General features: G+C 38.1%; 1 protein-coding gene across 13 annotated transcripts in view; it reads right to left on the bottom strand.

Moving 5' to 3' along the window:
* Positions 1-26248, bottom strand: part of Trol (terribly reduced optic lobes) — a 154346-nt gene that overhangs the window by 98823 nt on the left and 29275 nt on the right. For all 13 annotated transcript variants that reach the window (XM_071726196.1, XM_071726201.1, XM_071726191.1 and 10 more), the window contains exons 2-9: positions 6027-6180; positions 5652-5833; positions 5222-5390; positions 3175-3343; positions 2932-3092; positions 2118-2282; positions 750-1013; positions 28-144 (exon numbers count right to left, since the gene is read on the bottom strand). In XM_071726196.1, coding sequence (XP_071582297.1) covers positions 28-144; positions 750-1013; positions 2118-2282; positions 2932-3092; positions 3175-3343; positions 5222-5390; positions 5652-5833; positions 6027-6180 — 1381 coding nt within the window. The remainder of the gene's footprint in view (positions 1-27; positions 145-749; positions 1014-2117; positions 2283-2931; positions 3093-3174; positions 3344-5221; positions 5391-5651; positions 5834-6026; positions 6181-26248) is intronic.

Genomic DNA, 26248 nt, shown 5'->3' on the forward strand with positions numbered 1-26248 from the left:
TATTATAAAGAATCACAATACACTTACCTGGATAATTACAGTCATGTTCGTCGCTACCATCTTGGCAATCCTCCACAAAGTTGCATCTTTGAGATTCCAATATGCATCTGTTTACGTCGCATGCGAATTCGCCAGCGCTGCAACCTGTAAAACGTAAATCGTTAATATATTGATTTCTTTGCAGCTATCGCAATGTTTTCAAATTTTAAAAAAGCAATTGTTGGCGAAAATTTAACTTTTAACGTAAAAAGCATCAAAAAGACATACACGAATCTTATTCTCGTTAGTGCATAACATGCATCGATGCGACAAAAATCTGAGAATTCTCTAATAACATATGTACAATTTTATAAAGGATAAAACATGTAGTTGAAACTTTCTAAACATGTCTTATAATATATGCATAACAATATACACAAGCAATATTGTTGATTGTGTGTGAAAGAACATCATGTTACAAAGAGAAGCTTATACATACATATCTACATTCAGAATATAAAAAGAATTAGATATACATTTATTAATTAGAAGAACCGCTTCCGTGTTATCTTAACGAGTTACCGAATATAATTTCAAAATATTTTAAAACCCTTTAATTGTAATAACTCTACGACTATACTACGGTTCTTCGTTTTTTTAGTCACGTTGTTTCCGGTATTCGCCAAAATGACGAGACGCGGTTCTTCTAGATCGCCGACGTTTAGCGTTAAACCCGATCCTCGGCGAAGATCAACCAGCTCAACCTGTACCTGGATGCGGGCAATCGACTTCATCACCACCGTCATCGCAGTCCAGGACACCGTCGCACTGCTGCACCGAACAGATGTAACGACTGCCGTCATGACAGCGTACCGTGTCGTCGGCACGGCACTTGTTCGAGGGCGGCCTCAGCGTGGACTCCTCGTCCTCCCTGTCGTCGACCTCCAATTTTACCTCAGGCTGTACTCTCGTGTCGGTCGGCTCCGGAAAATGCAGTGAGGGATGTTGTGGCGCCAGAGTGGTATACTCAAAATCTGTCGTTTCGTTTATCAGCGTTGGTTTCAGTGTCGACGGTTGCGATTTTTACACGCGTGTTAGCGAAGAGCGTGAATTAGGCGAATCGTAAGACGATAGAATGGTAGCAGATTTTTGGTAGCAGAAAAGAAAAGTCTATTTTTCAAGGATATTATAGTATTGATTTTTTGTGAGAATATTTTTGCCAGAATAAATTTTAATCATATGGTCTGTTATGGTCTACCTGTACCTTAAAGGTAAAGAATCATATCTCCAATTTTTGTCAAAATAGAGTTAATATATCAGGAGTTTAAATTGTATAATGCTACAATAATAAAGCATCTTATGTCTATTACTACTAGTTCCTAAAATACAATATTTAGAAAAAGTCATATTGAAAATTTGTATAGCGCCTTAATTTTGGACAAGTACAGCGTGTTATTGGCAGTTATATTATTAAACATATACTTTATTAAAAACTCAATAAATCAAATTGCTACTTTTATTTTATATCTGAAAAAAATAAAATACCATTCCTTTTTTAAAACTTTAAAGCTTGTTTTCTCTGAATTCATAATAATGGAAATACGGTTCTAAGGTACAGATATAGTATATTTGTGTTTTCTTTTTATAAGTTGCTATTGTAGTTGCATAAATTAGACTCAAAAATAAATGTATGATTAATTGTGTTCTATTATTTAAACGAGATTGGAAACTCTGAGAAATGGTTAACGCGAAATGGACGGTAATGAAGATAAAAATAAAGATGATAGACGGGAAATCTATAATAAAGCTCGCCACATCGGCTGGCTCTCCATGAGAAGATATTCAAAACTATTCTAACTAAAATACACATATATGAATGTGGTATTTCGTATCATATCCTAAATTAGAGATATATGCAATAATAAATCAATAAATGGGCCTTGCCGATGTTTACGACGAAGCTACGCTTACATCTATGTTACAACGTACCGTATATTTGTACATGAGCCTGTGACTTTCGTTAGTCAGGAGAGAAGGGTAAAGATGCGAGTTTCACAGATAGGCGTTATTAACAGCGATCTAGCATTATGTACAATTTTTTACCACTTTCAGGGAGAAGATCAGTCTCGCGTACTTACCGTCGCGTGTCCTGTTCAACGAATCTGTCGGGCAGTTGTCCTCGTCGGAACCATCGTCGCATTGCAATACGCCGTCACAGCGGGATTCTAGAGGCACGCATTCGCCGCTTCTGCACCTTAATTCGGCGGTCTGATCGCATTCCGGCTGTGCGTCTTTCTCTCCGGCTGCGCTCGGATGTCGCGTATTTGTGTGCATTCATTGCGTCGAAGGTAGGCGGAATAAGCGAATCGTGGCACCAGTCGGCGTTCATTTGAAAGGAGGAGGAGGTTTGAAAAAAAGAACAACTAATGAGAACGAAAACTTAATCGAGGAGGAAACTGGAGTTAAGGTAAAAAAATTTGTAAGTTAAAATAATAATTATGAACTTAATAAGAAAAGAATAAACAATATAGACGGATCTAAGTAATTGGAGATCGTGAAGATTCTGAATGAAGCTTGCAGTTAAAAGCAGTTTCAGACGAAGATTGCATTCCTCGTGCATATCTGCTCGTATCAACGTTCTAACAATCTATCATCTAAACATGTTGAAATCGTGCGTTCCACTGAAATGATCGAATTCAGTTTTCGATGTTACACATATCGCCTTCTCGATTTGATATAAATTTTTTTGTCCCTGCATAGCTATTAATTTTATTCGTTGAGCAGCCGACTGTTCGATATTCACCGGGTTTTCGTATTTCCTGTATTCGGACTTTCGCAAGCTCGTGGCATCATGGAAAGCTGAACGAATTACGAAGTTTTAGTTTCGAAAGCTCCAACGTGAAATCGATCATTTCCATGTCGTTAGGCGGTAGCCGCCTAAGATGGGAATACCTTGGAATATCCTGAACGTAAATCCCTCCGGACCGACTTGGATGCTGCCCAAGGAATGATACTGCAGCTGTTGCTCTAGGATGGCGCGCACCTCGAGCTCGTCCGTGAATGTCGAACCAATGTCTAGGGTAACTTGCGACGTAAAAGCGTCGGTTGTTGGCCTAGAAATTTAAGTTGTTAAACCAAACGCAGTAGAGACGCGTCACTGAGAATTAAAGTCAGAATGTGGATGATCATACTTACGATATTTTGACGACGCTGGCAAAGTGATTGTATCCTGGAATGTGACGATTGTACAAATTCTCGACGGCGTGTGTGAGATTGCTGCTTAATTCTCGGTACTCAAGACTGTTTCTGTCAGAATATTCTCGCCTGTAGGGCTCGCCAACCGTCAGTGTTATTCGGTAGAATCCTACAAAAGAAACATTTGTTTTAGTAATAAATAATTAATTTCTTAAAAATACATTAATAAATAATACATTTCTGTTAAGAGTATTTCATTTAACCGAATAAGTAACTTTTACTTCGCTAGTGATTAATTAACGTAATTAACAGTAAAGACTTTTTATTCGACCTAATTAGCTATCATTATAATCGTCATGACAATATAACCATTGATTTTAACTATTAGTTAATCGTCAAGATGTTTCAACCTATATTTGACTTGTATTCGAAGGTGGTAGTACGGTCTAGTGCAGTCTGGTAAAGCGTTAGACTCGTAACCACGAAAAATTGGGTTCGAGTCCACCTGATCACAGGAATTTTAATATACTTAATTACACCCCTCTGTGTGTGCACGAGAATTTAAACGAAGGGATTCTCGCGTGGTGAAACTGAATTCTGTCTTTCGAAAGAGACAGTCTACACATAGTTGGGAACTGCTACGTACCCCCCCCCCCCCCCATTTGCGACCATGCTTTGATCACCCTTCAGATTGGGGTTGTGCGTAGGGCTGATAACCCCACCACGGAAAGAAAAATGATAATTTACTACTTTTCCACAATTTTTACATGTTCCCAAACGAGATTGACTTTCAACATCAATTGTTATTGTGTATTTATCATCTAATTTCTTACTTACTATTCGGATGGCTGTTAAATTCCGTTATATTATGTACATGATATAAATAATGTTTAAAATCACATACATAATATAACAGAATTTAACAACCATCCGAATAATAAGGAATTAGATGAAAAATACATAATAACAATTAATGTTGAAAGTGATGAATCATATGTTTGCTATTATGTTGTGTTTCTACTATTTTATTAATGCATAAATGCATGATGTAAACTATAAATTAGAAAATATTTTGTCCCGATGTATCTGCAAGATATAATTACATATTTTTTTTAATTTTTTCGAATATAGGTCGACTCTATATAAGCATCAAAATTACATCGTTTTAAAAAGACCAAAACCCATGGTTGAACCTCTTAACGATTAATGAGTAAAACCAATAGTCGTATTGTCATGACGATTATAATGATAGCCAGTTAGGTCGAATATAAAGTTCGCCATAATAATAGATTCTTTACTGCCAATTATTTTATTTAAAATATAATTTATATGCCTCTTGATTTGTTATGCGTTTACTTTATAACATTAATTTTCTAACACTACTATAATAATAATGTTTTACAGCGTGGTATAAAAAAATTGTTACTTTCAAAGATATTACCAAGATTTTTTATTTTTGAAAAAATAATCTTTTTGTCATTGGAAAATTAAAAATATATTTAAGTAATATGGCCTAATTTCTTATCACAAAAAACATTCTCATTACAAAAATATATTTTACAAAAACACTTGCAAAAATTTAAATAAATAATAGATTCTATATTAAAATTATATATTAGACAATTAATATTAACTATACTACAATTAATATTAACTGTATATTCCTTGGACTAAAATATTTTTGTTATTAAGAATAAGTAGTACACCTTAATATAAAGCTGCCAATCTTTTGCTTCGGCTTTTTCTTTATAAGAATATCAAAGTATTTCTGGAAATTATCGCGATTTTAATCGATAAAAATTTATGCGTACAGCAGAGACAAATTGTTATAATAATTTTCATTATTCTTCTTATCATAAATTGTTTAAGAAACTATTATACTATTACCCCGCTATTTTACAAACAAATGAAGTTAAGTAAGGTTTGATAGATTTGTTTTTTCTCTCGAAAAAGGCGAAGCGACAAGAGATAATTAAATTCTATACTGTCATTCTTGTCTTCAATTCTTAATTCTAATTGACGAAGTTGCGGCTAATTAGAGACTTACGTGCTTTGCCATCAGTGTTACGATGTTGATTTCCTGTGTTTGGATGATACTCCACTTCGCCTGCGCTGCCTTCGATTTCTCCCGAGCCAGCCAAATCTTCGTCATCGGAATTTCCGTACGTTATTGGTACTCTTTGACTTTCCGCGGCGCTATTAATCTCATTTTCATGCTGTAAAGTGACAACATTTCCGTGTAACAGACAGTTATGTTATAGATAAATATCATAATCAAATAATAAATTGAAAATTGCAAACGTTTAAGTTATCAATTATTTTTTTCACAATTATCCTTCTGTAGATTTATTATCTTTTTAGTTATTTGTCCTTTAACACCTTTCTTTTAAATAAAAAGTATTCATGCAATTTAATTAAATATGACAGACACGTAAAAAGATCAAAAGGTAAAATGTTTTCGTAACAATGTTTCATACCTCATCGTCTGCTTCGCTATTGTCTTCGTTCTTTTCTAAAGTCAATCTTTCGATGCCACCGATACCCGTTTCGGCACTTGGCGCTTCAGGCTGATCGAGAGTAAAATTTCCTTTATCTCCAACGTTCAAGATGACGGATTTGTCAATATCTTGATTTTGATCTCCATCTTCTTCTTTTGAGTCTGTCAAAAAAGTTGGACAATTGAATAATAAGGCAAAAATTGAATAAGGCAAATTAAAAAAACGCTTTTTAATTACTTTAAAAATAAAAATGTACCAGATATACACATATATATGTATATATATATATATATATATATATATATAAATGATACGATTTCTTCTGATTGCACTTAATTAAGAGTGAATTGATACCTGGCGGCGCTTGCGTGGTCGTGGATGACGAAGTAAAAAAGCCCAGAACTTCTCTCTTTATCCTGTGAAAGAGAGAATCGTCCTGATGCGTTTCGATCAACGGTGCTTGAGCGGCGGTTTGTTTGCCCTCCGGGTCGAAAATTAAGTCGTCATCCTGAAAAAACAGATCACTATTGTAACTTATTGAATCTTTACAAAAAAAATCGACAATTATTCTTCTATCGATAATTATTATAATAGATAATTAATCTATCGTTCCTACGGGGGATACGCACAAGCACCCAACCTAAACCTTTTTATGAAACGTAAAGCTCGAAATCTGGCTCTCTTGCATTTCAAACGGTTTCATAGACATCCACCGCGTTCGTTACAATTTTTTTTTTTGCCACTTATGACAAATGCATAAGTCACTACCTCATCGGGCGCCCGAGTACCCGCCACCCGATAACCACATATGTGACCGCACGCGCTTACGAGCGGCAGCCGGCAGCGGCACGTACGTGTGGAAAGGCCATCGAGCGTGTATATCACCAAGTATCCTCACGTGTCCCTCATAAAGAACCAATTCTCACCTAAACACACGATATAAATTCAGGATCGTCGGGCCATTCTGCCGGCAGCGGAGCGGCGCGGCGCGGCGCGGCGCGTCGTGATTCCGTAAGAACCGCGCGACCGGCAAACTGCCCAGGATTCGAGTGCGCGGGGGTCAATGACGTCGCTCGTGCAGGATGAAAATGGAGAACCGGCGCTAGATATAAGCCTCAGGAACCAACCGGAATAACGTATCGTTATGGGTGAATCCTGACGATCCTGGGCTACGTACAACCCGCCCGGTTATGCAAGCGCGCTGCCGTTACAGCATAGTATGAATAATACACCGTATACCGGCGTGGTGAGACACCCTATAACGTGCGTTCGTATGTACGAATGGAAAGGAGGCGACGATCGATTAACGAACATTCTTATTTATTCGCATTGCGAATAAATTCTTTCGTCGTTCCATTCGCACATTCGCGAGCGACAGTTTAATCTTAATCAATGTAATTAATAAAAAGTCGTTTCCTCTAAAATTTCCTTATCCTCGAAATTACGATTAACTTTTAATATTTCAATTTATTTTTTAATTTATAATCCTTCTCCTTTTTATATAAAAAAAACCCAGTCGATTTTTATCTCTTTTTCTCTCTTACGAGAATTTAATATTTTCTTCATTTAATCAAAATTTAAAATAAATTAAAGTTAATTTCTTCTTATATCATGTTACGAATAAGAGATAAAAATTTATTGAGATGCGTCAGCGTCGATTTCTTTTCAATGAACGCTTTCCGCATGAGACAAACGAGACAGGTGTCTCGTTTCCGACGCGGCGTACATATATGTATGCACGCGCGCATAAAATGCACTGCAACACGCGAGCGGAAATGTCGTGTCTTTTTCCATGGGCGCGAGACGGGGGCTCGTGCACCGGTAATGAAGCTTAAATCGCGCCGGGGCCGAGACGTATTATTACGCGGTGGCGTATTTACACGCCGCGCCGCGCCGGGCGTCACTTAAAAGATTCGCGTGCAGCATCCGACGGTCGCGCGCGCGCGCGCCGTATTCGCTCGTACGTGCGTGCACACGTCGTCGAAACACGAGTGCCGAGCACGGCGCGTATGTGTTACGTAACTTTGAACTCGGTTTTAACGGGGCTAACGACACGGCGCGGCACGTTTATTAATTCGCGTTCGAGACGACCCAAACGTTTGTTGCAACCGAAGCGGTCCGATGCCTTTTCCGCAGATCAAAAGCGTCATCGCGTCACGAAGAAACACGCGACGCAGCAGATATCGTTACTGCAGTTCTGTAGTAATTAATTTTTTTTTTTTAATCGTTTGCGCGGGCGCTCCGACAATATTTGCGAATGCGTTAACAGTCACGAACACGAGTCAAGAACGCGACAACGCCCGACGCGTTTGTTGTTTCGAAATTGCGGAAGTCCGGGCTTAGCGGGGACGTAGATAAAACGCACTGCGCGGGACCATTTTAGATCGTGATAACGACCGCGATGCGCGGCGCATCCTGCCAGAAAACAGCTGGCGCATTGTTCGCAACGCAGTTTTATTATGGACAATTTTTCGCATCTAAGCTATCCTTTAAGGATGTAAATCGCTTATGTCAAAATAGAGGGATGAAGCTGAAATTTACAGAGACTGTGCACTTATATATCCCAAAAACCTGTGTTAAATTTGCGATCGATTGTCCGACCCGTTTCTGAGATATTTGCTTTTAAAAGTTACAGAAATTGTATATAATATATAGATATACTTCCCATGTAAATATCATAATATGTATCTCTGCTCCTGTACAGTAAAAATGAATGAAATTTTTTATGGTACACTTCTATGACATCGAGAATTGCAATTACGGTTTTTTAAGTTTTTCTGTTAATATTTTTTTTCAATTTTTTAATGATTTATTTAAACGATTTATCAAGTACAAAAATGGGACACAATTGCAATTTTTACGCTTTTTCTGTCCCAATGATAACATGTTGTTTATGAATAATTTCTGAGACTAGCTTTACACTGCTTAATCAAGAAAACAAAATTATACTACATATAGCTATACGTAAAACATTTAAATGACAGCGTTTCGTGCATTTATCGTTGTCGGCTATTATGAAAGCATAGATTTCAATAATTTCAAAAGATTATTGAAAAAGAGCCAGGTATTCTGGGCCGCATCCTGGGACTCTAATAATTTCAATATCGGTGAAACATGATCGAATAAGGTCATCTGTATATAAAAAACGAGATGAGATGTTAAATAAAATATTAGACATATTTTAATCGTATTTTACATATTTAACTAAGTAATTAAAGATTCAAACATTTTTCTCAATCTTTCCCCTTCATGATTTGGATTGGATACTTAATGTTTCAAAAATATCTCGTATTATGTTTCTCGTTTATCTTGCTATGTTTCACTACTACGTTTTCTGCATTGGGCAGGGGAGTTCGTTGCACGGTTACGAAGCGCTAATGAGAATATAAAATCGAGGTCGGACGTCATAATGGCGCTGTTCGCGAAAAATAAAGAGTCTGACCGCGAATGAGGGAGGGAGGGAAGGAGGGAGGGGGACGCGGAGCATCGGGTGCACCTCGAGACGCGAAACTTTGTTATTCCGGGCAAGTTTTACACGGGATTCCGCAGCTAAGTCCACTCTATGATCCTTTCACGGCAACTACGTGCTCATACTTCGACAAAACACCGCCCCTATAGTCCGAAATCCTTAAAATGCATGGGAAATACGTGTTGCCGCAGGTTAAGTAGCCGTAGGAAATTCGTCCTGCGTCGAACGGGACCGCGGAGAACTTCGGGGGGCTTTAGGATGGCAAAGTTGCCGGAGACGCGACGGAGACGTAAGATACTCGGTCAACCTTCTCGTTTTCATTTTTTTTCCCCTTCCTTCCTTCCTTTCTTTCTTGCTCTTAATGAGCCTCACCTCACCTTGGTGATTCGACGCAACGGTTGGAATGACTCGGCGCGATGGGGTATTTCGCAATTACGCGAAAACTTTCGTTGCCATATGCGGTCGGGTCAAACCGCACGAAGCGGAATATGCGGAGCGCCGATGACTATACAAGGTAATGTATATGAGAAATCGCAGAAATCGGTAACAAACGTGAAAATGCGCGAATTTTCGGAAAGACTATTTAATTGCGCATGTATAATTATATGTAATATTAAATGTAAGAAACAACATTTTTGGTATTCTTTCGCCCAGTTTTTAGGTGTTCACCGGAATGCCGCAGATTTTTACATCGCTGCGCACGCGACGCTCCGCGCTCCGATAAGAACCGATAAGCGCCTCCGTGAAGCAGCGGCACTTTCACCGCTAGCTTCTCCTCTCATTGATGCAATTCTGAATTGCCCGTATGTTACCGAACCGTCGTATGTAGGCTATCTTCGTTTGCTCACACTCTACTCAAGTGACGTGCGCACGAGATAACAGATATATATCTTTTATACGCGACGCCTTCAACTGGCTCCAGCCAAAAGACTTTTTTACATAATCGCGCCGATAACAGAGATAGCGTATTCGAAAAGGGGAGAATTACAATTTCCGCCACAATATCGCGATAACTGAGACGTTCCGAATAGATTCCGATTCCCATAACGCGTCTGAGAGAAAATTAGTGTTTATTAATAAAGAATCGGTATAATATTGAGCGTTAAACAACTCCTGGCTTGGAACAAGAACTCAGAAAACTCCAAGTAATTCACAAACTGCAATGAAGAAACTTGTGTCCACATTAAATTAATTTACGATAATCTCGACCCGACCTCTAAAAAATGTAAGAAGCCAGAATTTTCTCTTTCTCTTTCTCTCTCAACAAATAGCGACCTACTGATCAATTCATGTAGTTAACGGAGATTTTTTCCACGGTGCATTCTCGTTTTTATTTCATCAATTGTGTCAATTAATAACCGTGCTCACGCGAATGAATGTGAGCATCACATAACATTTTTCCTCATATGTGCCTCGTAGATATGTCTTATAATCGGAGCGTTTGCAATCTACAGGTCAAAGCGTACTGCAGATAATCAGTGACCTGTTGTAAATTTTTAGCTCGAAAAATTGAACATTATTATGATTAACAGAGAAGAATCTAAAAAATTATTTATTATCACAAGCATAGGAGAGCTTGTTTCTTCTTTCTATACACGAGAGTCAAATATACTAATTTATTTTAAATATATAATCTTCGTAATATTAATTTCCTTTTATTATATATCATAATGTAATATACTGTTATCTAACAATAAAATAATACAAGGAAAGACGGGATACGTACTTCGTTACGTTAATATCATTCCGTAATTTATTCATTGCAGTTATTTTTAATACGTGTTACGTCAAAAGCAAAAGATTAACTGTTTTAAATTTTAATATTCTAGCAGAGAGAACAGAGAGAAATTACATGCACAGAACGGTCCTGATAAGATAAGTTCTATAACAACCTCTTCATAGTCTTCATGAGAGATAAATGTAATTATTAATAATAATTATTAATACAATTGTCGTAACGTTACAATTACTAATGTGATTGATATAAGGCGGCCACTAATCATTCCGCTTCACTGAACTGACTGCAAAAGTCGCGACCGTCCATATAGGACGGCTTCGTATGATTTACTAGCGAAGAATATACGTCCTGAGAAAAAAGAAGAGACGTGTTCAAAGGTCAAGATCCAGCACGTCTCGCGTAAGGCAGGCAGGCAAGCAGGCAAGCAGGCCAGGCAGGCAGGCAGGTCGGAACGAAGAAATCCTCCCAATTTGAGGGACTTCTCCCGGGGCTTTGACTTAACGAATATATACGTCCAGTCTTTCGTGTTCTCCAGGACGCGCGAAAAAGGACGGCGATATGACACGAGGAAGAGCGAGTCGATAAAAACGGGAGGAGAGAAGAGATGGAGAGAAGGACGAAGGGGTGAGAGGAGGGCGAGAGACGTCGGTCGATCGTCCTTTGTCTTAAGCCGTGCTATATTAATGCGAAGAACATGTTACATGGAGTGGAATAAAGGGGTGGCGGGCCTGAGGGGAGAGGGAAGAAGAAGATGGGGAAAAAGGTGGCATCGTGGCGCGAAAAAGAAGAGCGGCGTCGCGCGGAATACTAAGGAGGATCACACACGCCCGCCGAATCTGCGTCCAGGATGCAAGGACAGGAGAGAAGGTGTCCCTCCTACCTTGCCTTTGCATTTTAATAGCCTCTTGCAGGAGAAACGAGTCATTCGACCCGAAAGAGATAAGCAAATGGCTAAATAACACGGAATATCATATGACAAATGATTGCATAATACTTTGACTACTTGAAAGAGAAATTCTTATTAAAATTAAACCATTAAAGTAAAGCTAGTTTCGATAGAAAGAACATTATATTCCGTAAATAAAATTCGTAATAATTACATAAGCTTTTGCTACGTTTGTATGAATGCAATAATAATGATAATTTCTTACATTTACAAATTGTAACAGACTGAGAATGAAGAAATGCAGAGATAGGTAAATGAAATGAAGAATTGTATGAGAGAGACACCTCGCATGCATAGAAATACAAATCTGATATATTGTAGCCTGATCAAGAGACACGGTAGTGTCTCGCGCCAAGTACACGCGGAGCGAGACCGACCGTGATATATTGTACATGATAGAGACAAGCAGGATGAACTAAAATTCGTGTGTACGAGAGGGTGTTAACAAAGAACGTGCTTTCAATTCTTAACACCGACGTATTCGCTGGAGGTGCGGGCGCCGTCGAAGTGGAGATGATCTTATATATGAACCTTCATATCCCCCACGTTTTCAGAAACGGTACGGCCAAATAATTCCAGCTCGGCCAAATACCTCAATCCTCTCTTGGCCACGGCCGCGAAATTGCGGAAATCATCTCGGTCCGATTTCCCGAGGAGAACGCGACGTCCGACTCTCACAACGGCCGACGGAGCCGCGGGCTGCGGTCTGCCACTCGCACGTCAACCTCCGGCACCGGAAAAAGCGCATTAACCAGTTTTCGGGGAGAGCCAGTCTCACCGACAGCCCCTCCGCGAGAAGGATTTCGAATAACAAGATATCAATTCTTCCACAATTTTTTTTCCCCTATGTGAAAGAGCCATCTCTTCTTATCAATTCTTATACCGTAAATCCTCGGCGTGTCGATATAACGCGGATAATTGCAAAATATCCGCTGAAACTCGATATAAATGTTGTTACAAATAAAAATCGATCTGTCTGGTCGTCCACATGCTTGAAACATCATGAATGTGTATAAATGTGATTTTAAAGTTACCTATACCTCTGAACGTTAAGGAAATGTGTCAACATAAAATTAAAGAGGAAATCAAATTTCCTCAATCAGATTGTCTTCGTTATTATGTGTGCACACTATATGTCATATTACTCTTTTTTAACGGTGTTTATAGATTTTTCCCGATATATAGGCCAATAACTCTTATTAAAACTAAAAGTAACAAAGTATAAATATTAATACTTATCTGTCATTTAAACGATAAATTTGGAGAGACATTACTTTTTATAATGAATTTGATCTCATTTCTAAATTTTAGTCGTTGCTCGGGCTCTACACGAGACGGTCATGGTTCGTTCCATCTATCCGCAGACCGCTTACGCAATAACTATGACTCAAATTTTGTATTATTGACGCACAAAGATCCATCATCTAAATTTTATTTCATCAAATTATCTAAATAATATTCTGACATTTATAGTATTTTTTCCATAAAAAAAATTTAACTTATTTTATATAATTGTATTGCAAAACTATAAATTAAAATAAAAATGTGTTAAATTACTGCATAATTTCATGTTTTTGCCAAAATTGCATAATTTATCTTTTTTATTCCTTTTACAAGCTTTTTTCTACACGACAACTATGTCTTTAATTATATTAATATTTTAATTTAAACGAAAAGGTAAATTAGTTTAAATATATTTTCAGCAACAATAGAATCGAAATCTTTTTCTGTCTGACTCATCGATATCCGCCATCCTTTATTTACTCTCATTTTTCAAGCAGTTTCTCCCCGTTTTTCCTGCGGCGTCACGAGCGATGAAACCCGAAGCGACGGAGTAGCGTGGTCTCAACAAATTACGGAACTCCACTTACCACTTACCGCCCCAACGCTCGTGTCGTCTGTTACGATCTGCCGCGCACCCGTTCCCCTATAAAGGGGCGCGTTAAGTGTCACCTCGGCTACTCGCGAGGGGTGTAAATTGCATGACGACTAGCTCGACTGTATTTACAGAGATTTGTTTCCCAAGGTTTAACTCTTGACTGCCACAGTTAACTTCAAATTATAACTGCTATGACGTAAATCTGTTAAATATAACTATATTTAAATAGCTTACAAAATGTCCTAGAATTGGTGAGAAGTAATAATAATTTCTCACAAAATTAGTCGACTTTTGTAGATGAAGCAGTTATAATTTTGACATCAAAATAATTCACGATAAAGTGAAGACTACAAAAAACCAAAAGCAAAAACAGCTATCAAATATTATTTCTTACTTAATTTAGGATAGATTCAAATAGAATTTTAATTTAATATTTAATCGTTAAGATGTTTCTATATACATATATCTATATATGAAAAGCAGTAGCAAAAATAAGACATCAAAATAGTAGTAAAAAAAGTAGTAGACGTCAAATTCCCAGAGAGAAAGTGCGTCGATTTCTGTCGATTCCAGAACATCCTGTACATAAATCTCGCTGGCGAGACCAAGCGTCTACGTCCATCCCATCATAACTAATGAGACAGATAATTATGGAAGTGAGGTGAAAAGGAGTCGGGAGTCGGCTCTTAATGCGTGCCGACGAATCTCATGGCAGTGTCTGTGAGAAATCAATCGGCGGTGGCCGCCCGTCGATCATCGGGCCGCTCTCACGTGAATTAGCTTACGCAACACGTCCCACGTTTTTGTTTGCCCCGGCCTCTAAGGATAGTCGAGATCCGACGGTCATTAACTCTATTAAGTCGTTAAACCGTGATGCACCGATAGAGCATAGTCATCGCACGTGCTCTCTCGCCGGGTCCGCGCGCCTGCACGCCTCGCGAGATCCCCGGCGGCAACTGCGCTCGCTTTACATTTATCTCGGCGAACCTTGAAGATGCGCGATAACCGCATCAAATGATTTCGCAAGTCCGCGTACTCGTCTTAATCTTAATCGAAGCACAATGTTCGCGCAACTTTTATTAGAACGCCAAAGGCTTTCTCGCATGACTGTGATAAAATAATCGAGAGATATTTTATCAATTAATCGATCAATTATCTTTTCTATTTCTTCACTGTCACTAGCTCCGTAATATTTAATCGTCCCGGCGACGTTTTAGTTCCGAAATTCCCAGTATTGATAATACATTCGTGGGACTGATTATCAAATGTGAGTTCTATCGTGTGACCTGCGGGAGAAGTTGCGGCGATCATGTTTTGCAATCCGCAAAATTAATCGCGTCTCGAATGAATAATTCAAGTGAGAATGCGATAGTGATATATTTTTGCAATTTTTCATTTTGCAATTGACGTAAGCAATAAATTTTCAAAAGGATTACTAAAATAGGTATCGATTTATACGAATGAAATTTATTTAATTAATATAAGTCTGTGTTTTGTATACCGTAATAATTATTATACAGGTGTTACATAATTGAGATAAAAGTATAATTGAAATAAACAGTACTTCGAAATAAAATAAAGGTAAAGTTTCTTATATTTCTAACCCTTTAACGTTTCGATGGCACCATTACATGGCTCTATTGAAATATTCGTTCTATGGTTTTCTGCCGCTTTCCGTAACGATACGGATTTCGTTCAATAATGTTCCAACCTGCGTTTCAGTTCGCCACGAACGTCGACGTCGACGTGCAATTCGTCGACGAATCTAATCGATGGTAGCCGCCCGCAGCATGGACGATTGTATCGGCGATGTGTGTTTGGTCGGGCGTTCGTGTATGCTTTCAGTGAAAATAATGTCTGGAGCGTTTCGCGATCTCTCGCGGCCGGCTCCAGCGCGCAAATGTGCTGTAAGAAGCGAGCGGCCAAACCTCCGCAAACATTCGAAAATGAATATCAGGCGATCGAGAGGTCGCGAGAGCGTGAGAGGGTTTCGATGTACTTCAAAATGTTTCAAAATATATTTTATGCCGACGCAGACGTATTGTACGGCACCGCCTGTTTTCCCGCTCTACAAATACGTATGTTAAAAAAGCTGTACTTTACACGTGTAATAATCAGTCGAGTCGAATAAGAGATTTAATTAAAGAACAAGGAATATTATAAGCATAAAAAAGTTTTACAAAGTCAAAAATAAGTTGTGTTCAAAGTCGATAAATTCTCTTGTGTCGCTAGATTCTTCTTCTTCCCCAAAAATTTAACTAAACATTAAATCAAGGAATAGCATAACATAAAATATATTAGCGTTTAAGCATTATTGCTAAATATGGGCACAAAAAAGAGCTTTAACGAAAAAGCTACGGGATACATTCTGGTAATAATGATCCTAAAATCTATTGGATATTCGTTCGCCGAACATAAATCGCACCTGTTAATACAGACGCAGGACGAATCTTAAGATTTTCGGGTTGAATGCATAGGCGCGTACACAAGGAGGGCACTGTTCCCCGTCGAGTCTGGTATTCGTATATCGTCGTGGATAGAAGCCGTATGGCCGATTTGTTTGGCAAAAGCAAACAATTCCCCGAGGAGCCCATTTCCGTCGGGCGCGCGGATCGAGAATAGATCAACTGGGGAAACTGGAACGGTGCGCGCGTCGTCGGGGAGAACTTCAGAAGTAGCCTCTTCATCAGTCGGGCTTTGATCCCCTGGCTGGTACGGTCTCCACTTTTCCCCCATAACTCGAGACAATCGTATCGCAGATAAGCTGATGCCGATCGATTGGTTTCGATCAGTTTGGCAGCAATCAACGATATCGTCATGACGCGAGATTACAGTGTCCCCATATATAGGAAGTCTCTAGGTAACCCCAAGTTACATAAAGGGGGTTTACAGCTGCGATAAATGTATGCGGCAGCGGATACATTGTTGTTGAAACGCATTGTGCGACAGAATTCGTCATCGCGCTAATAATAAACGCCCGTGGCTTCGCGCCACCGCGAGAATGACGGAATTCACGGAGCCTAACCCGGCCTAGGCTACATTTCACTCCACGTCACAATCGTCGTCAACTTCGTCTCGATCTTCTCATTTCGGTTACCCCGCGTCGGGCTTTCACAACGGATACATTGCGGAGCGCCGCAACCTTGATGGCCGACCACATTTTTGGCGCGACGTTGCAGATTACGCGCGCGGGGAGAAATCCGGATACGCCTCTGCTTGATTTCCGCTTGCCGCTAAACGTTTGTTTTTGCGTTACCGCATAAGAAACCGCGCGATTACGGCATTTAGTTAGCATTACGCGTATCGTTTTCTGTAAACTTACGGCAGAAAATAGTTACAGCAGAAAATAGTTCGATCGATATGAAGAGTATATATAGAGAAGATCCGACATCTTCTTGGAAAGTTAACGTTAAATTGGAAAAACAAAATTTATAAGTTACAAAAAATATAACAGTGGTAATAGAACATCTTAACGCGATCTAAGGGATTAGAACCTGATGAAAGAAAATAATCCTTTTATCTCCTCGTGTAATAACTACGAGAAATCCATACGCATCTTCCAGCGAAGCACACTCGAACTTCCTCAAGGCCAGAAAATTACACATTAGCGTTCGGTTTCGCCGAAATTCAATATCGACCCGCAATTATCGTATGTAATTCAATCGCGGTGGGTATCAGCTTAATGCAAGTAGGATGCATGCGTATGCAATAGCCAGTTCACGGAAATTGGTGCCGAAACTCGATAGTGTCCATTCGTTTTTCTCGTTGGTTGTCACGCGAAAAATTTGTTCAAAGCATTTTAAAAATATCTCAACCCTTAATAATTAAATAATAATAGATAATAATCATAATAACAAATAATTAGGATTCATCAAAACGGACGGATATTAACGTATTTCGAGTGTATCTGTTTCTCCTCAAAATTAAAAAATTATTGCTGCTATCAGCTAATAAAATTTGGCATTTAAACATATAAATATTAATGTAGGAAACTGAATAGTTGTGATAGATGTCTATTGAATATAATATGGCTATAAAGTTTTTACAGAATTCATAAGCGCGATATTTCTCAGACGTCTTTCTTGCCATTTGTCGAAAGCTCGGTATAAATTGTAATGCAAACTAAGCAAACCGTCTAATAAAGATAAAGAATTAAGCAAAGATTGTGGAATTTGTATTTGATTGTGTAATTGATTGTGAAATTATTGAAAATGACTGATGTGCTTTTAATAAATTGAAATTCGTTCAAGTGGTTTCACGACGAAACAATATTGCAGTTATGATAATTAGAATGAATGTCAAGGTGTCTTTATGATGATGAGAATGTATGTCTCGTTGATGGAACTGACCTTCGCATTAATTATCGCTATTTTGCACGGCGTATTATATCATTAGAACGGAATTTAGGCAATTATGCCATTTCAATTCGTGAATGTGTATCTTGATATGCGTGGGTGCCAAAGCACGCTAGATATTGCCAGTGATAGCTGACATTGATATAACTGATGAACACATTAAAGGATTCCATTATAACAAGTTTATTAAAGGATTCCATTATAAAAATCTCGGTTTTAAAATTGAAATTTTTTCGGATTAATTTTACGGATAAAATTTGTACTAGCTCTTTTTATTAATATAGTTGTAGTTTATTAAATAGCAATACAATTTTTAGAGATGAAAAAAATAGTTGGAAAGAAAGTAGCTAGAAAGAGTCATTATTAAAATTGCACGAATATTTTTCATTTTTATTTTAAAAGCATGGAAACATTGAACAAAGTAATAAAAAAAAGTAATAAAAAGCTATTTAGAGAATTAAGATTGCGGTTAAAAAAGAAATACGTTATAAACGAAAAAGTTATTTCGAAAAGGATAATATTTAAAATTGCTTTTATAAAACATGTGTGTTCTTAACATTAAAAAATAACATTTTGTATAAATACAATACATCCACTGAACATTGAAATAAAAGTTTTACTCATTTTTAACCGCTATCAGGATATATTTAGAATAATAAATGTAGCTTTTTTGTGCTTATTGTATTTGCTATATAATTAATGTAACTGTTATTTTCTTGCTACTATGATTTATGCATAAAATTTTAGTTACGTGTTTCTTATCTGAAAACATTATTTCGAAACAGATTCGGCAAAAATCGCAAAATATCGAGCCCGATTATTGTCGCCGAGCTTTTCATCCTTCTGTAGGGACGAGCTCAAGTCGGAAATCTCGCAACAATATGCAGACGTTTCCGCGGGGTGATGTACAAAGAAATTCGTTGGTCTTCAAAGTGACGAGGACTGCCCCTTTTTCCCGCTTTCGATGAGGTAAACAGCCGCAGAAAAAGAGCGGCGAATGTAGGCTGGCGAGGGTAAATGCCGAGTGCCCTCTCGACCACCCTCACCGCCACTTCGCTCCCCCTTGCACGGAGTAACCGTGGCTTACTCCGAAACTGCTCTAATAATCCATTGTCTAACATCCGAGCGACAAATTCCCAACCTACCTCTCGCGTTGTCACGGGCTTTATATTTCAGTTTCGCGCACGAGAGCGAGAGCACGGAGAGCTGTCGAACGGAAAATCATTCCGTTTAATTTAGCACGCGGCCACCATTGGATCATCGCGTGAATCACAGCCTAAACTCACCCGCAAAATATGTCTCGGCAAAACCAGACACTACACAACGAATGTAAAATACATAAATACATTGCACAGACTGATAGAAATAAAATCTGTATGAAAGTCGATACCGTTTTTTTTTATTTTTTGCGATAACAGATGAGGAATAACAAATTTGGCATACTTTATTAACTCTATACAAGCACGTAACCAACGGCGAACATCCGCGTCTACTTGCGTGGCATACAATTGAAATACAACGATGTTCCGAGCTGTCGCGTCGTCCGCCTCGCAGCGTTTCAATGATAGCAAAAGCATGCGAAAACGTGAGTCAGTATTCACAAATATACTTTGAGGTAAACGAAAGATTCACGCCTGATTCCTATTTTATTTCGTACGTACTCGACATTAATGTTGAAATTAAAACATGCATTTTGAGACACCAGTTATTTCGATTCGTATGCTTCAACAGAGAATACAAATACCAATACAAATACAAATACAAATACCAAGAGGAAAATAACATGGATAAATAAATCTGTTGTCCATTTTTAAAAATGTGCTAAACGGAAACATTCAATCGAGTAGATTGACAGATTTTTACACTTCAATGAGCGAACGTATCCAGCGGCACCACCAAATTCGCAAAAGCGGAAGCGAAATTATTAAGCGTCTCATTCTGCGGAAGTATATATATTGTCGGATAATTATTTATATAGATGTTATTAATGTAAAAGATTTTCCCTTCAGTATCGCGTTTTTATTCGCGTTTTTTTTTGCGACGAGCATCACTGCAGAAAGAAAGGGTGCTTTTAGAAGAGACACCGACAAGAAGGAGAAAAAGACCGCGTGATCATGCAGATACGCAGCGTCGGCGCCGACGAAGCCAGATGATCGTCTCTCATTCCAATTGACTTTGCACATGAATACGCACGCGTATTCTCCTACGCGGTGGGATGTGCGACAAGAATTCTCCCCTTTTTTTACAGCAATTTAATTTTTACTCGACGCGCGCTACGCGCACGCTATTTAGCTTTAATATTTATACTATTACTATTACATTACACTATTAACCCCTCGATACACAAAACTGTCACGAAGTAAGCGCAATGAGAGAACCAGTCAGCATCGCGGAAAAGCGTCAACAATAAAACCTCTTACACGGCTTTTTTGTAAGTGGAGACTCTAGATATAACATTAAATTCTAGATTTGCCAAAAATATTCCAAACCAGATAAAAAGCGATCGTTGCGTTGCACATAACAGTCGTGATATGTTATAATTAGAAAAGATGCCATTTTCGGTCGGACTGGATCTTGGTACAATGATCTTGATATTTCTGTGTAAATTTTTTCTTTTCCAATTCGACCACTGAGACTTGTGGTAGTATTTATCGCAATAACCGGTGAATATTAAAGAGAACATCTTGTCTTAGATGTGACTAATTGTAAGTAAGTAAAACAGGATCAATACGAATTTTACGATTAATTATGAAAGATGTCATTTTCGGTCGAGATCTTGGTAGTCTAATAATAATATTTCTGTGAACTTTGTATACTTTTTCCAACTCAGTAAACCGCACATCGACCACATTTCGCGTGAAACATCAAATATAATAAAAATATATTAATATAAAGTTAGACAGCTTTTTTATTTTTAAGGCAATTTATTTTTAAATTTACTGATTACTGATTACTGACACAATTTGTTTTTTTTTATTTGCGAGATTTTAATGGTTTTGTATGAGATAATTTTTTTTGCACATGTAAGTATAATACATATGTAGCGATATACATTAGAACAAAATTTATATTATACGTGAATTGTATGATATCCGAAAATGATTACATCAAAGGGACTGATTTCATGTATCTATTTCAGAATCATAGATACTATTTCGTAATTCGTACAACCCTATAATGCAGTAATTCTCCTAAAATTACCGCGCGCCTCGCCGACGAAGCTAATACGCCGAACGGTATCAGTATCGTGTTTCCAATTAAGCGTCAATTATTCTAACATTTTCAGGGCAACACTTCAACTGCCGGATCATTACCGAACTCATCGGGAATTGATTATGCGGAACACACACGAGGATACGCGCGCCGAGGGAGCTCTGTAATCTTGCAATAATTAATGAAAGAGGAGGCGATCCGTAGCAGATACATATGTACTTCAAGAATGTAGTTTCTTTAATATAATGATAATTATGAAATACAATAATTATAAAATATATGACAAGCCAGCAATGAATAAATTATGTTTATAGTTCTAAATATAATAAAGTAAGAAAAATAAGCTGCACTACTTTTCGGTGCAGCTTATTATCAATCGGTTTTAAAGATAAATCTCTTCTCTTTTAATCATATTAATCATCGCAAATGTTCCGACAAGTTGGTCGTTAGACGCAGTAGGCCTTAAAGAAATAGAAGATTCGGCTTAAGTAATCCATGAATCATACTTGCGCTCGTCTATCAAGAGGAAAATGAGAGCTCCGGCACCTCGAGTGCGAGAAGATTAGTGATTCGGTCGCTACGTTAATATTTTAGCATTTTATGGTCGCGTTTTATGTATGGTGTTGGTGCTGTTTGCGCCTTACGTCACCGTCGCATGACATCATCGGTCCAGCGACATCGTGCCATTCCGATAATAGAATATTCAACAATTTTGCAATGAATACGATAAACCAAGAAAGATAGGCGGATTTAATTTTAGGAAGTAAGAGTCTCGGCGTTAATGTATTAATCAAGTAGGATTACATGGCAATTAAGCAGGTACTGCGAATTACAGAAAAATAATTTTAAATGTATCTTTTTAAAAGAAATATTATATAAGTAAATAATCAAAGTAATCAAAAAGATAAACTGAAACTTAGAAATATTAAATTAAAATTTATATTTATTTAGAAGTAAAATCAAACAAAATAAATAAAGCTAAGAGTCAAGCGAACCTGCTAATTCCGTGTGTCCTTGCATATGTTTTATTTAAATATCGCGTCGCATACTGCATCGTTTCACGCATTGCTGCAACAGTGTTAATTGCTTCGGCTAATAATTTATCCACGTCATCGGAGAAATCTCGCGAAGAGCTACAAAATAACGGGTCTATAGCCCTTTCGTTTTCTCCGTCGAGCAAGAGACGAGCGAACGACTCGTTCGTCGGTGATCTCGCTGGGTTAAGAGTAAAACGGTGTTTTTGGGAGGAGCGGCGCGGGTCCCCGGCAGTCCACGGCCGCGGTGAAACAAGCCGCGGGCGAAAAAAGGCAAACAGACCGCATGACATAATGTGTCCGAGAAGACGTCGCGGCGCGTCGTTATCCCGGCGCGTGCCTAAACCGGTCGACTTTCCTCTTTCCTTTCGAGCGATTTCCTGAGCGCGACGAGACATTATATACAACGGAGAGAAATGGGCGGCTGTGTTGGTTGGCTGGTTGGTCTCAAAGTCAAGAACGAGAGGCACGCTTGCGTCTACGATTACGGTTCGTTACACCTTATCGGCAACGCGTGTTTCGCACGTGTGTGACAAAATCTTTCGTGAAAAAAAAAACGAGGACTTACTGTAAACGCGATAGAAGGAACCGCTATACTTCGAGAAAAGGAAACGGATTCGCGTAGTCTCTTATTGTCAAGAGTCGTTATACACATTATATACAGTTGTACATGCATCGATGAATTTGTAGGATATCTACTGGATACGAATAAAAAAAAAACTCTTTCTTTGACCGTCTTTCCAGACTCTTTTTAAGAATAAAATATTTGCAGTGCAGAAATAAAAGATTGAACTTCCTCCTTTCTTCTATTTCAAATTTAGGAAAATATTTGATTCAAACGATCCTGAATTAAAATCTTTTGTTGCTTCAACGATTGTTCGTTGAATCGATTGAAAAATCGTCAGGACAAACGTGCAGAAATAATATTAGGTAACTAAATTTTAAAAGACATATTAATTATTTGTTTTCTATGAATTATTTGGCACAAGCTGGCAATCAGAGATGTTATCAAATTACCAAACTGAAGCTAATACGTTTGGAAAGATAACACGCAATAATTGAGATGAGCGTGTTTTAAGCGTTTTAACTGGCCAAACGAGATACGAAGCTATATGATTCCATTTGTAGGCAATGATGAATCGACCAAATTAGTGAGTGTCGAGAATTCGCCATAATGCCAGGGTCATGCGTGGTCGTTTCCTCACTACATTATCGCATACGTCCGCTCCGCGTTGCGCAGAAATCGTGCAGCCAAATTTGAATCCTCTAACGCACTTTCTTTAAGCATGACTATCGATAAAACATTCCAATTCCGATTGAAATGTCTTATCTGATCGATATTTACAAAAGCGCAAAGATTAGATTTGATTCGTTCGTGTTGCAACAGAGCGACATCGCGCAAATAAATCATCCGCTCGTTTTAACATAATGTTTGATTTTATCTTATAATTGTATAGATTATAAAATTTTAGAATGTAGTATTTTTAATTTACAGCTATTTTTTTGTACTAAACATTATACTTCTCTTCTCCTATGCGCTTTCATGCGTTACAATCGCGTAATTTATAATTAATTAATTAGCAGTTAGTCGCAGAGTTGATTTGCAAGAATAGCCTGACAAGGTAGATCGATTCGTTTGTATAATTAATTTTTAATAGTGTAACCTATATACATTTGTGTAGGTTCGCGGAGATACATCTCGCGTCTCATCAAGTTTCTATAAATCGCGTCGCGAGTGGGAAACTTATCTCGCAGCGTCCGCGTTAGACAAGATATTCTCGAGGTGGAAAGAAAAAAATCGGATCCGTTTTGTAACCCGCGTGTGAGTAAAACACTTCCTGTCCGCCCGGCGTAAACCGCGGAATTATTCATACAAAGGCGCGGTCCACGTTATTCACATAAAAGTTAAAAGTTCCGATGTAATCTTCTGTGAGGACCGTAACTAAATATATGATAATTGTTCTTAGAAATCTGCGTTCAATATAATAGCGCTTTTAACTTGAGGCATCGGTCTTTAACAGGAAGTAATTTTTTCTTTGACTTTTAATTAATTTCTTTCAATCCCTGAAATTAAATTTAGCAATGAGCCTCTCGCTTTGAAAATTCGACAAGTAAAGATGACATATGTCGATGCGATATGTAAATGTGACACATGTAAAATGGCACATGGTTAGTTTCGGATTTTCTTGTCGAGTGAAACTTCTATAAAACTGAACAGATCTAAATTAATTTCAGATAAGCAAATATATTTAAGCAATATATTTCTTTTGTCAGTCATAATTCTTGTTGCATCAAATATTTGATTTAATACATATTACGTGTATTATATTTTTAGCACGCACAAGTCAATAATGGATTTCAACTTTTCGCAATAAGATTCTACTTGTCGATCCGCGATTCGAGAAAAACCGACAATATGTCAAAAATAAAGATGCTCGCGTCGATGGTTTCTGTATACGTATCGCATATTGACATAACCGTAATTCTATCCACCTATTCTATTCCCGCAAGATGATTTTCTAGAAACCGCTTTTTGACTGCCAAAATCTATTTGTCGTTTATGATCTACTCGCTTATACGCTTCGACTGAAACTGCACTTCGTCGAATACCCGGATTCGCTGATGGTTTCGCGGAAAAGTAGAGAGCAGAAATATAATTTTGCATCGCAACTATAGCAAAATGCAGAAAATCGCATTAGCCCCAACGGACTGCAATGACTGCATTTCACGCGTATTTGCAATCTCGATTTATATAGATACCGTGCACTTCCCGTAATGAATTATTTCGTTTCGCTGTCAAATCTTACTTACAATTTACGTTCACAGTTTTAGCCGCTCTCTAGTTCTCGCGTGATTATTTCCGCGAATAAATAAAATTCACGAGGCTTCAGGATAATCGTTAATTCATCGGACAGCCGAAAAGGAGTCAAGCTTCCAAACATATTTTTTTATCGAGACGGATGACAGATAAAAGGAATGCAATTTGAACATACGCGGATAAAATTCTCGTTACCTCTCGTGGCCCCACGATTATTATCATCGTCTTCGGGCCCGAGCGACGAAAATCGTTCGAAAATGAGAGACAGAAATTTCGAATTTTCACATTTATATTCGCGTTAATTGAAAAACTCGTTTAATCCCGTTGCTGTTTCCTGATTTCGCACGTATCGCGTTGCTCAACGAATAGATCGGGTTATTGAAATTTTTCAAACTTTAGATATGCAAGTAAAAGGATCGACACCGACAATAAACGTAATTAAATAATAATAAAATCATTAATTTCAATAACAATAAAGCAATTAGTTCTATTGATTAGTTATATTGATAGAAACAAGATAAATATCGAATTATATTGAGAGTTAATAGTTAATACAATCCTGTGTTATATGTATTTAAATTAAATTTAAATGCGATATAACATCATAAACTTTATGTTATTTATGTAAGTATAGAATAAAATATTTTATTATCCAAAAATATGGATTTTAAATATATAGCGAAGGCATCTAAATAAAAAAATTCGTACGAAGGAAGTTAAATACTAATTGGTTGCGCGCCGGCGAATTAAGATGCTGATAATCACACGAAGCAAACCAAACGAGCCGTAATCGCGGCTACGTGACCCAAGTGTTACTTGGGCGCGTTGATTCGCGGTCGCGCACGCGAATAAAAAGACATGCAGACCTCGCCCCTCACGACGGAGAGACGAAGCGAAAAAGAATCGAAACGACCCGGCGCGATAAGATGGTCGCTGACTAATTGACGGCAGTGAGTTCATATGCGAGACGATCACACGGTTGGATGTGCACACTTGTATACATTACGTCCACACAGTCTCGTAAGCGCGTATTTATAGAGCGTCGCTCCACAATCCGGAGGAGAGAACTTTTTCGGCGATTGCGTGTGACGAGATTGCTGGAAATAGATAACGGTGCCACAACC

This window comes from Temnothorax nylanderi, unplaced genomic scaffold (genome assembly GCF_030848795.1).
Source record: "Temnothorax nylanderi isolate EJ_2023f unplaced genomic scaffold, tnyl_v1.0 TNYL_tig0009_pilon, whole genome shotgun sequence".
Taxonomy (NCBI): Eukaryota; Metazoa; Arthropoda; class Insecta; order Hymenoptera; family Formicidae; genus Temnothorax; species Temnothorax nylanderi.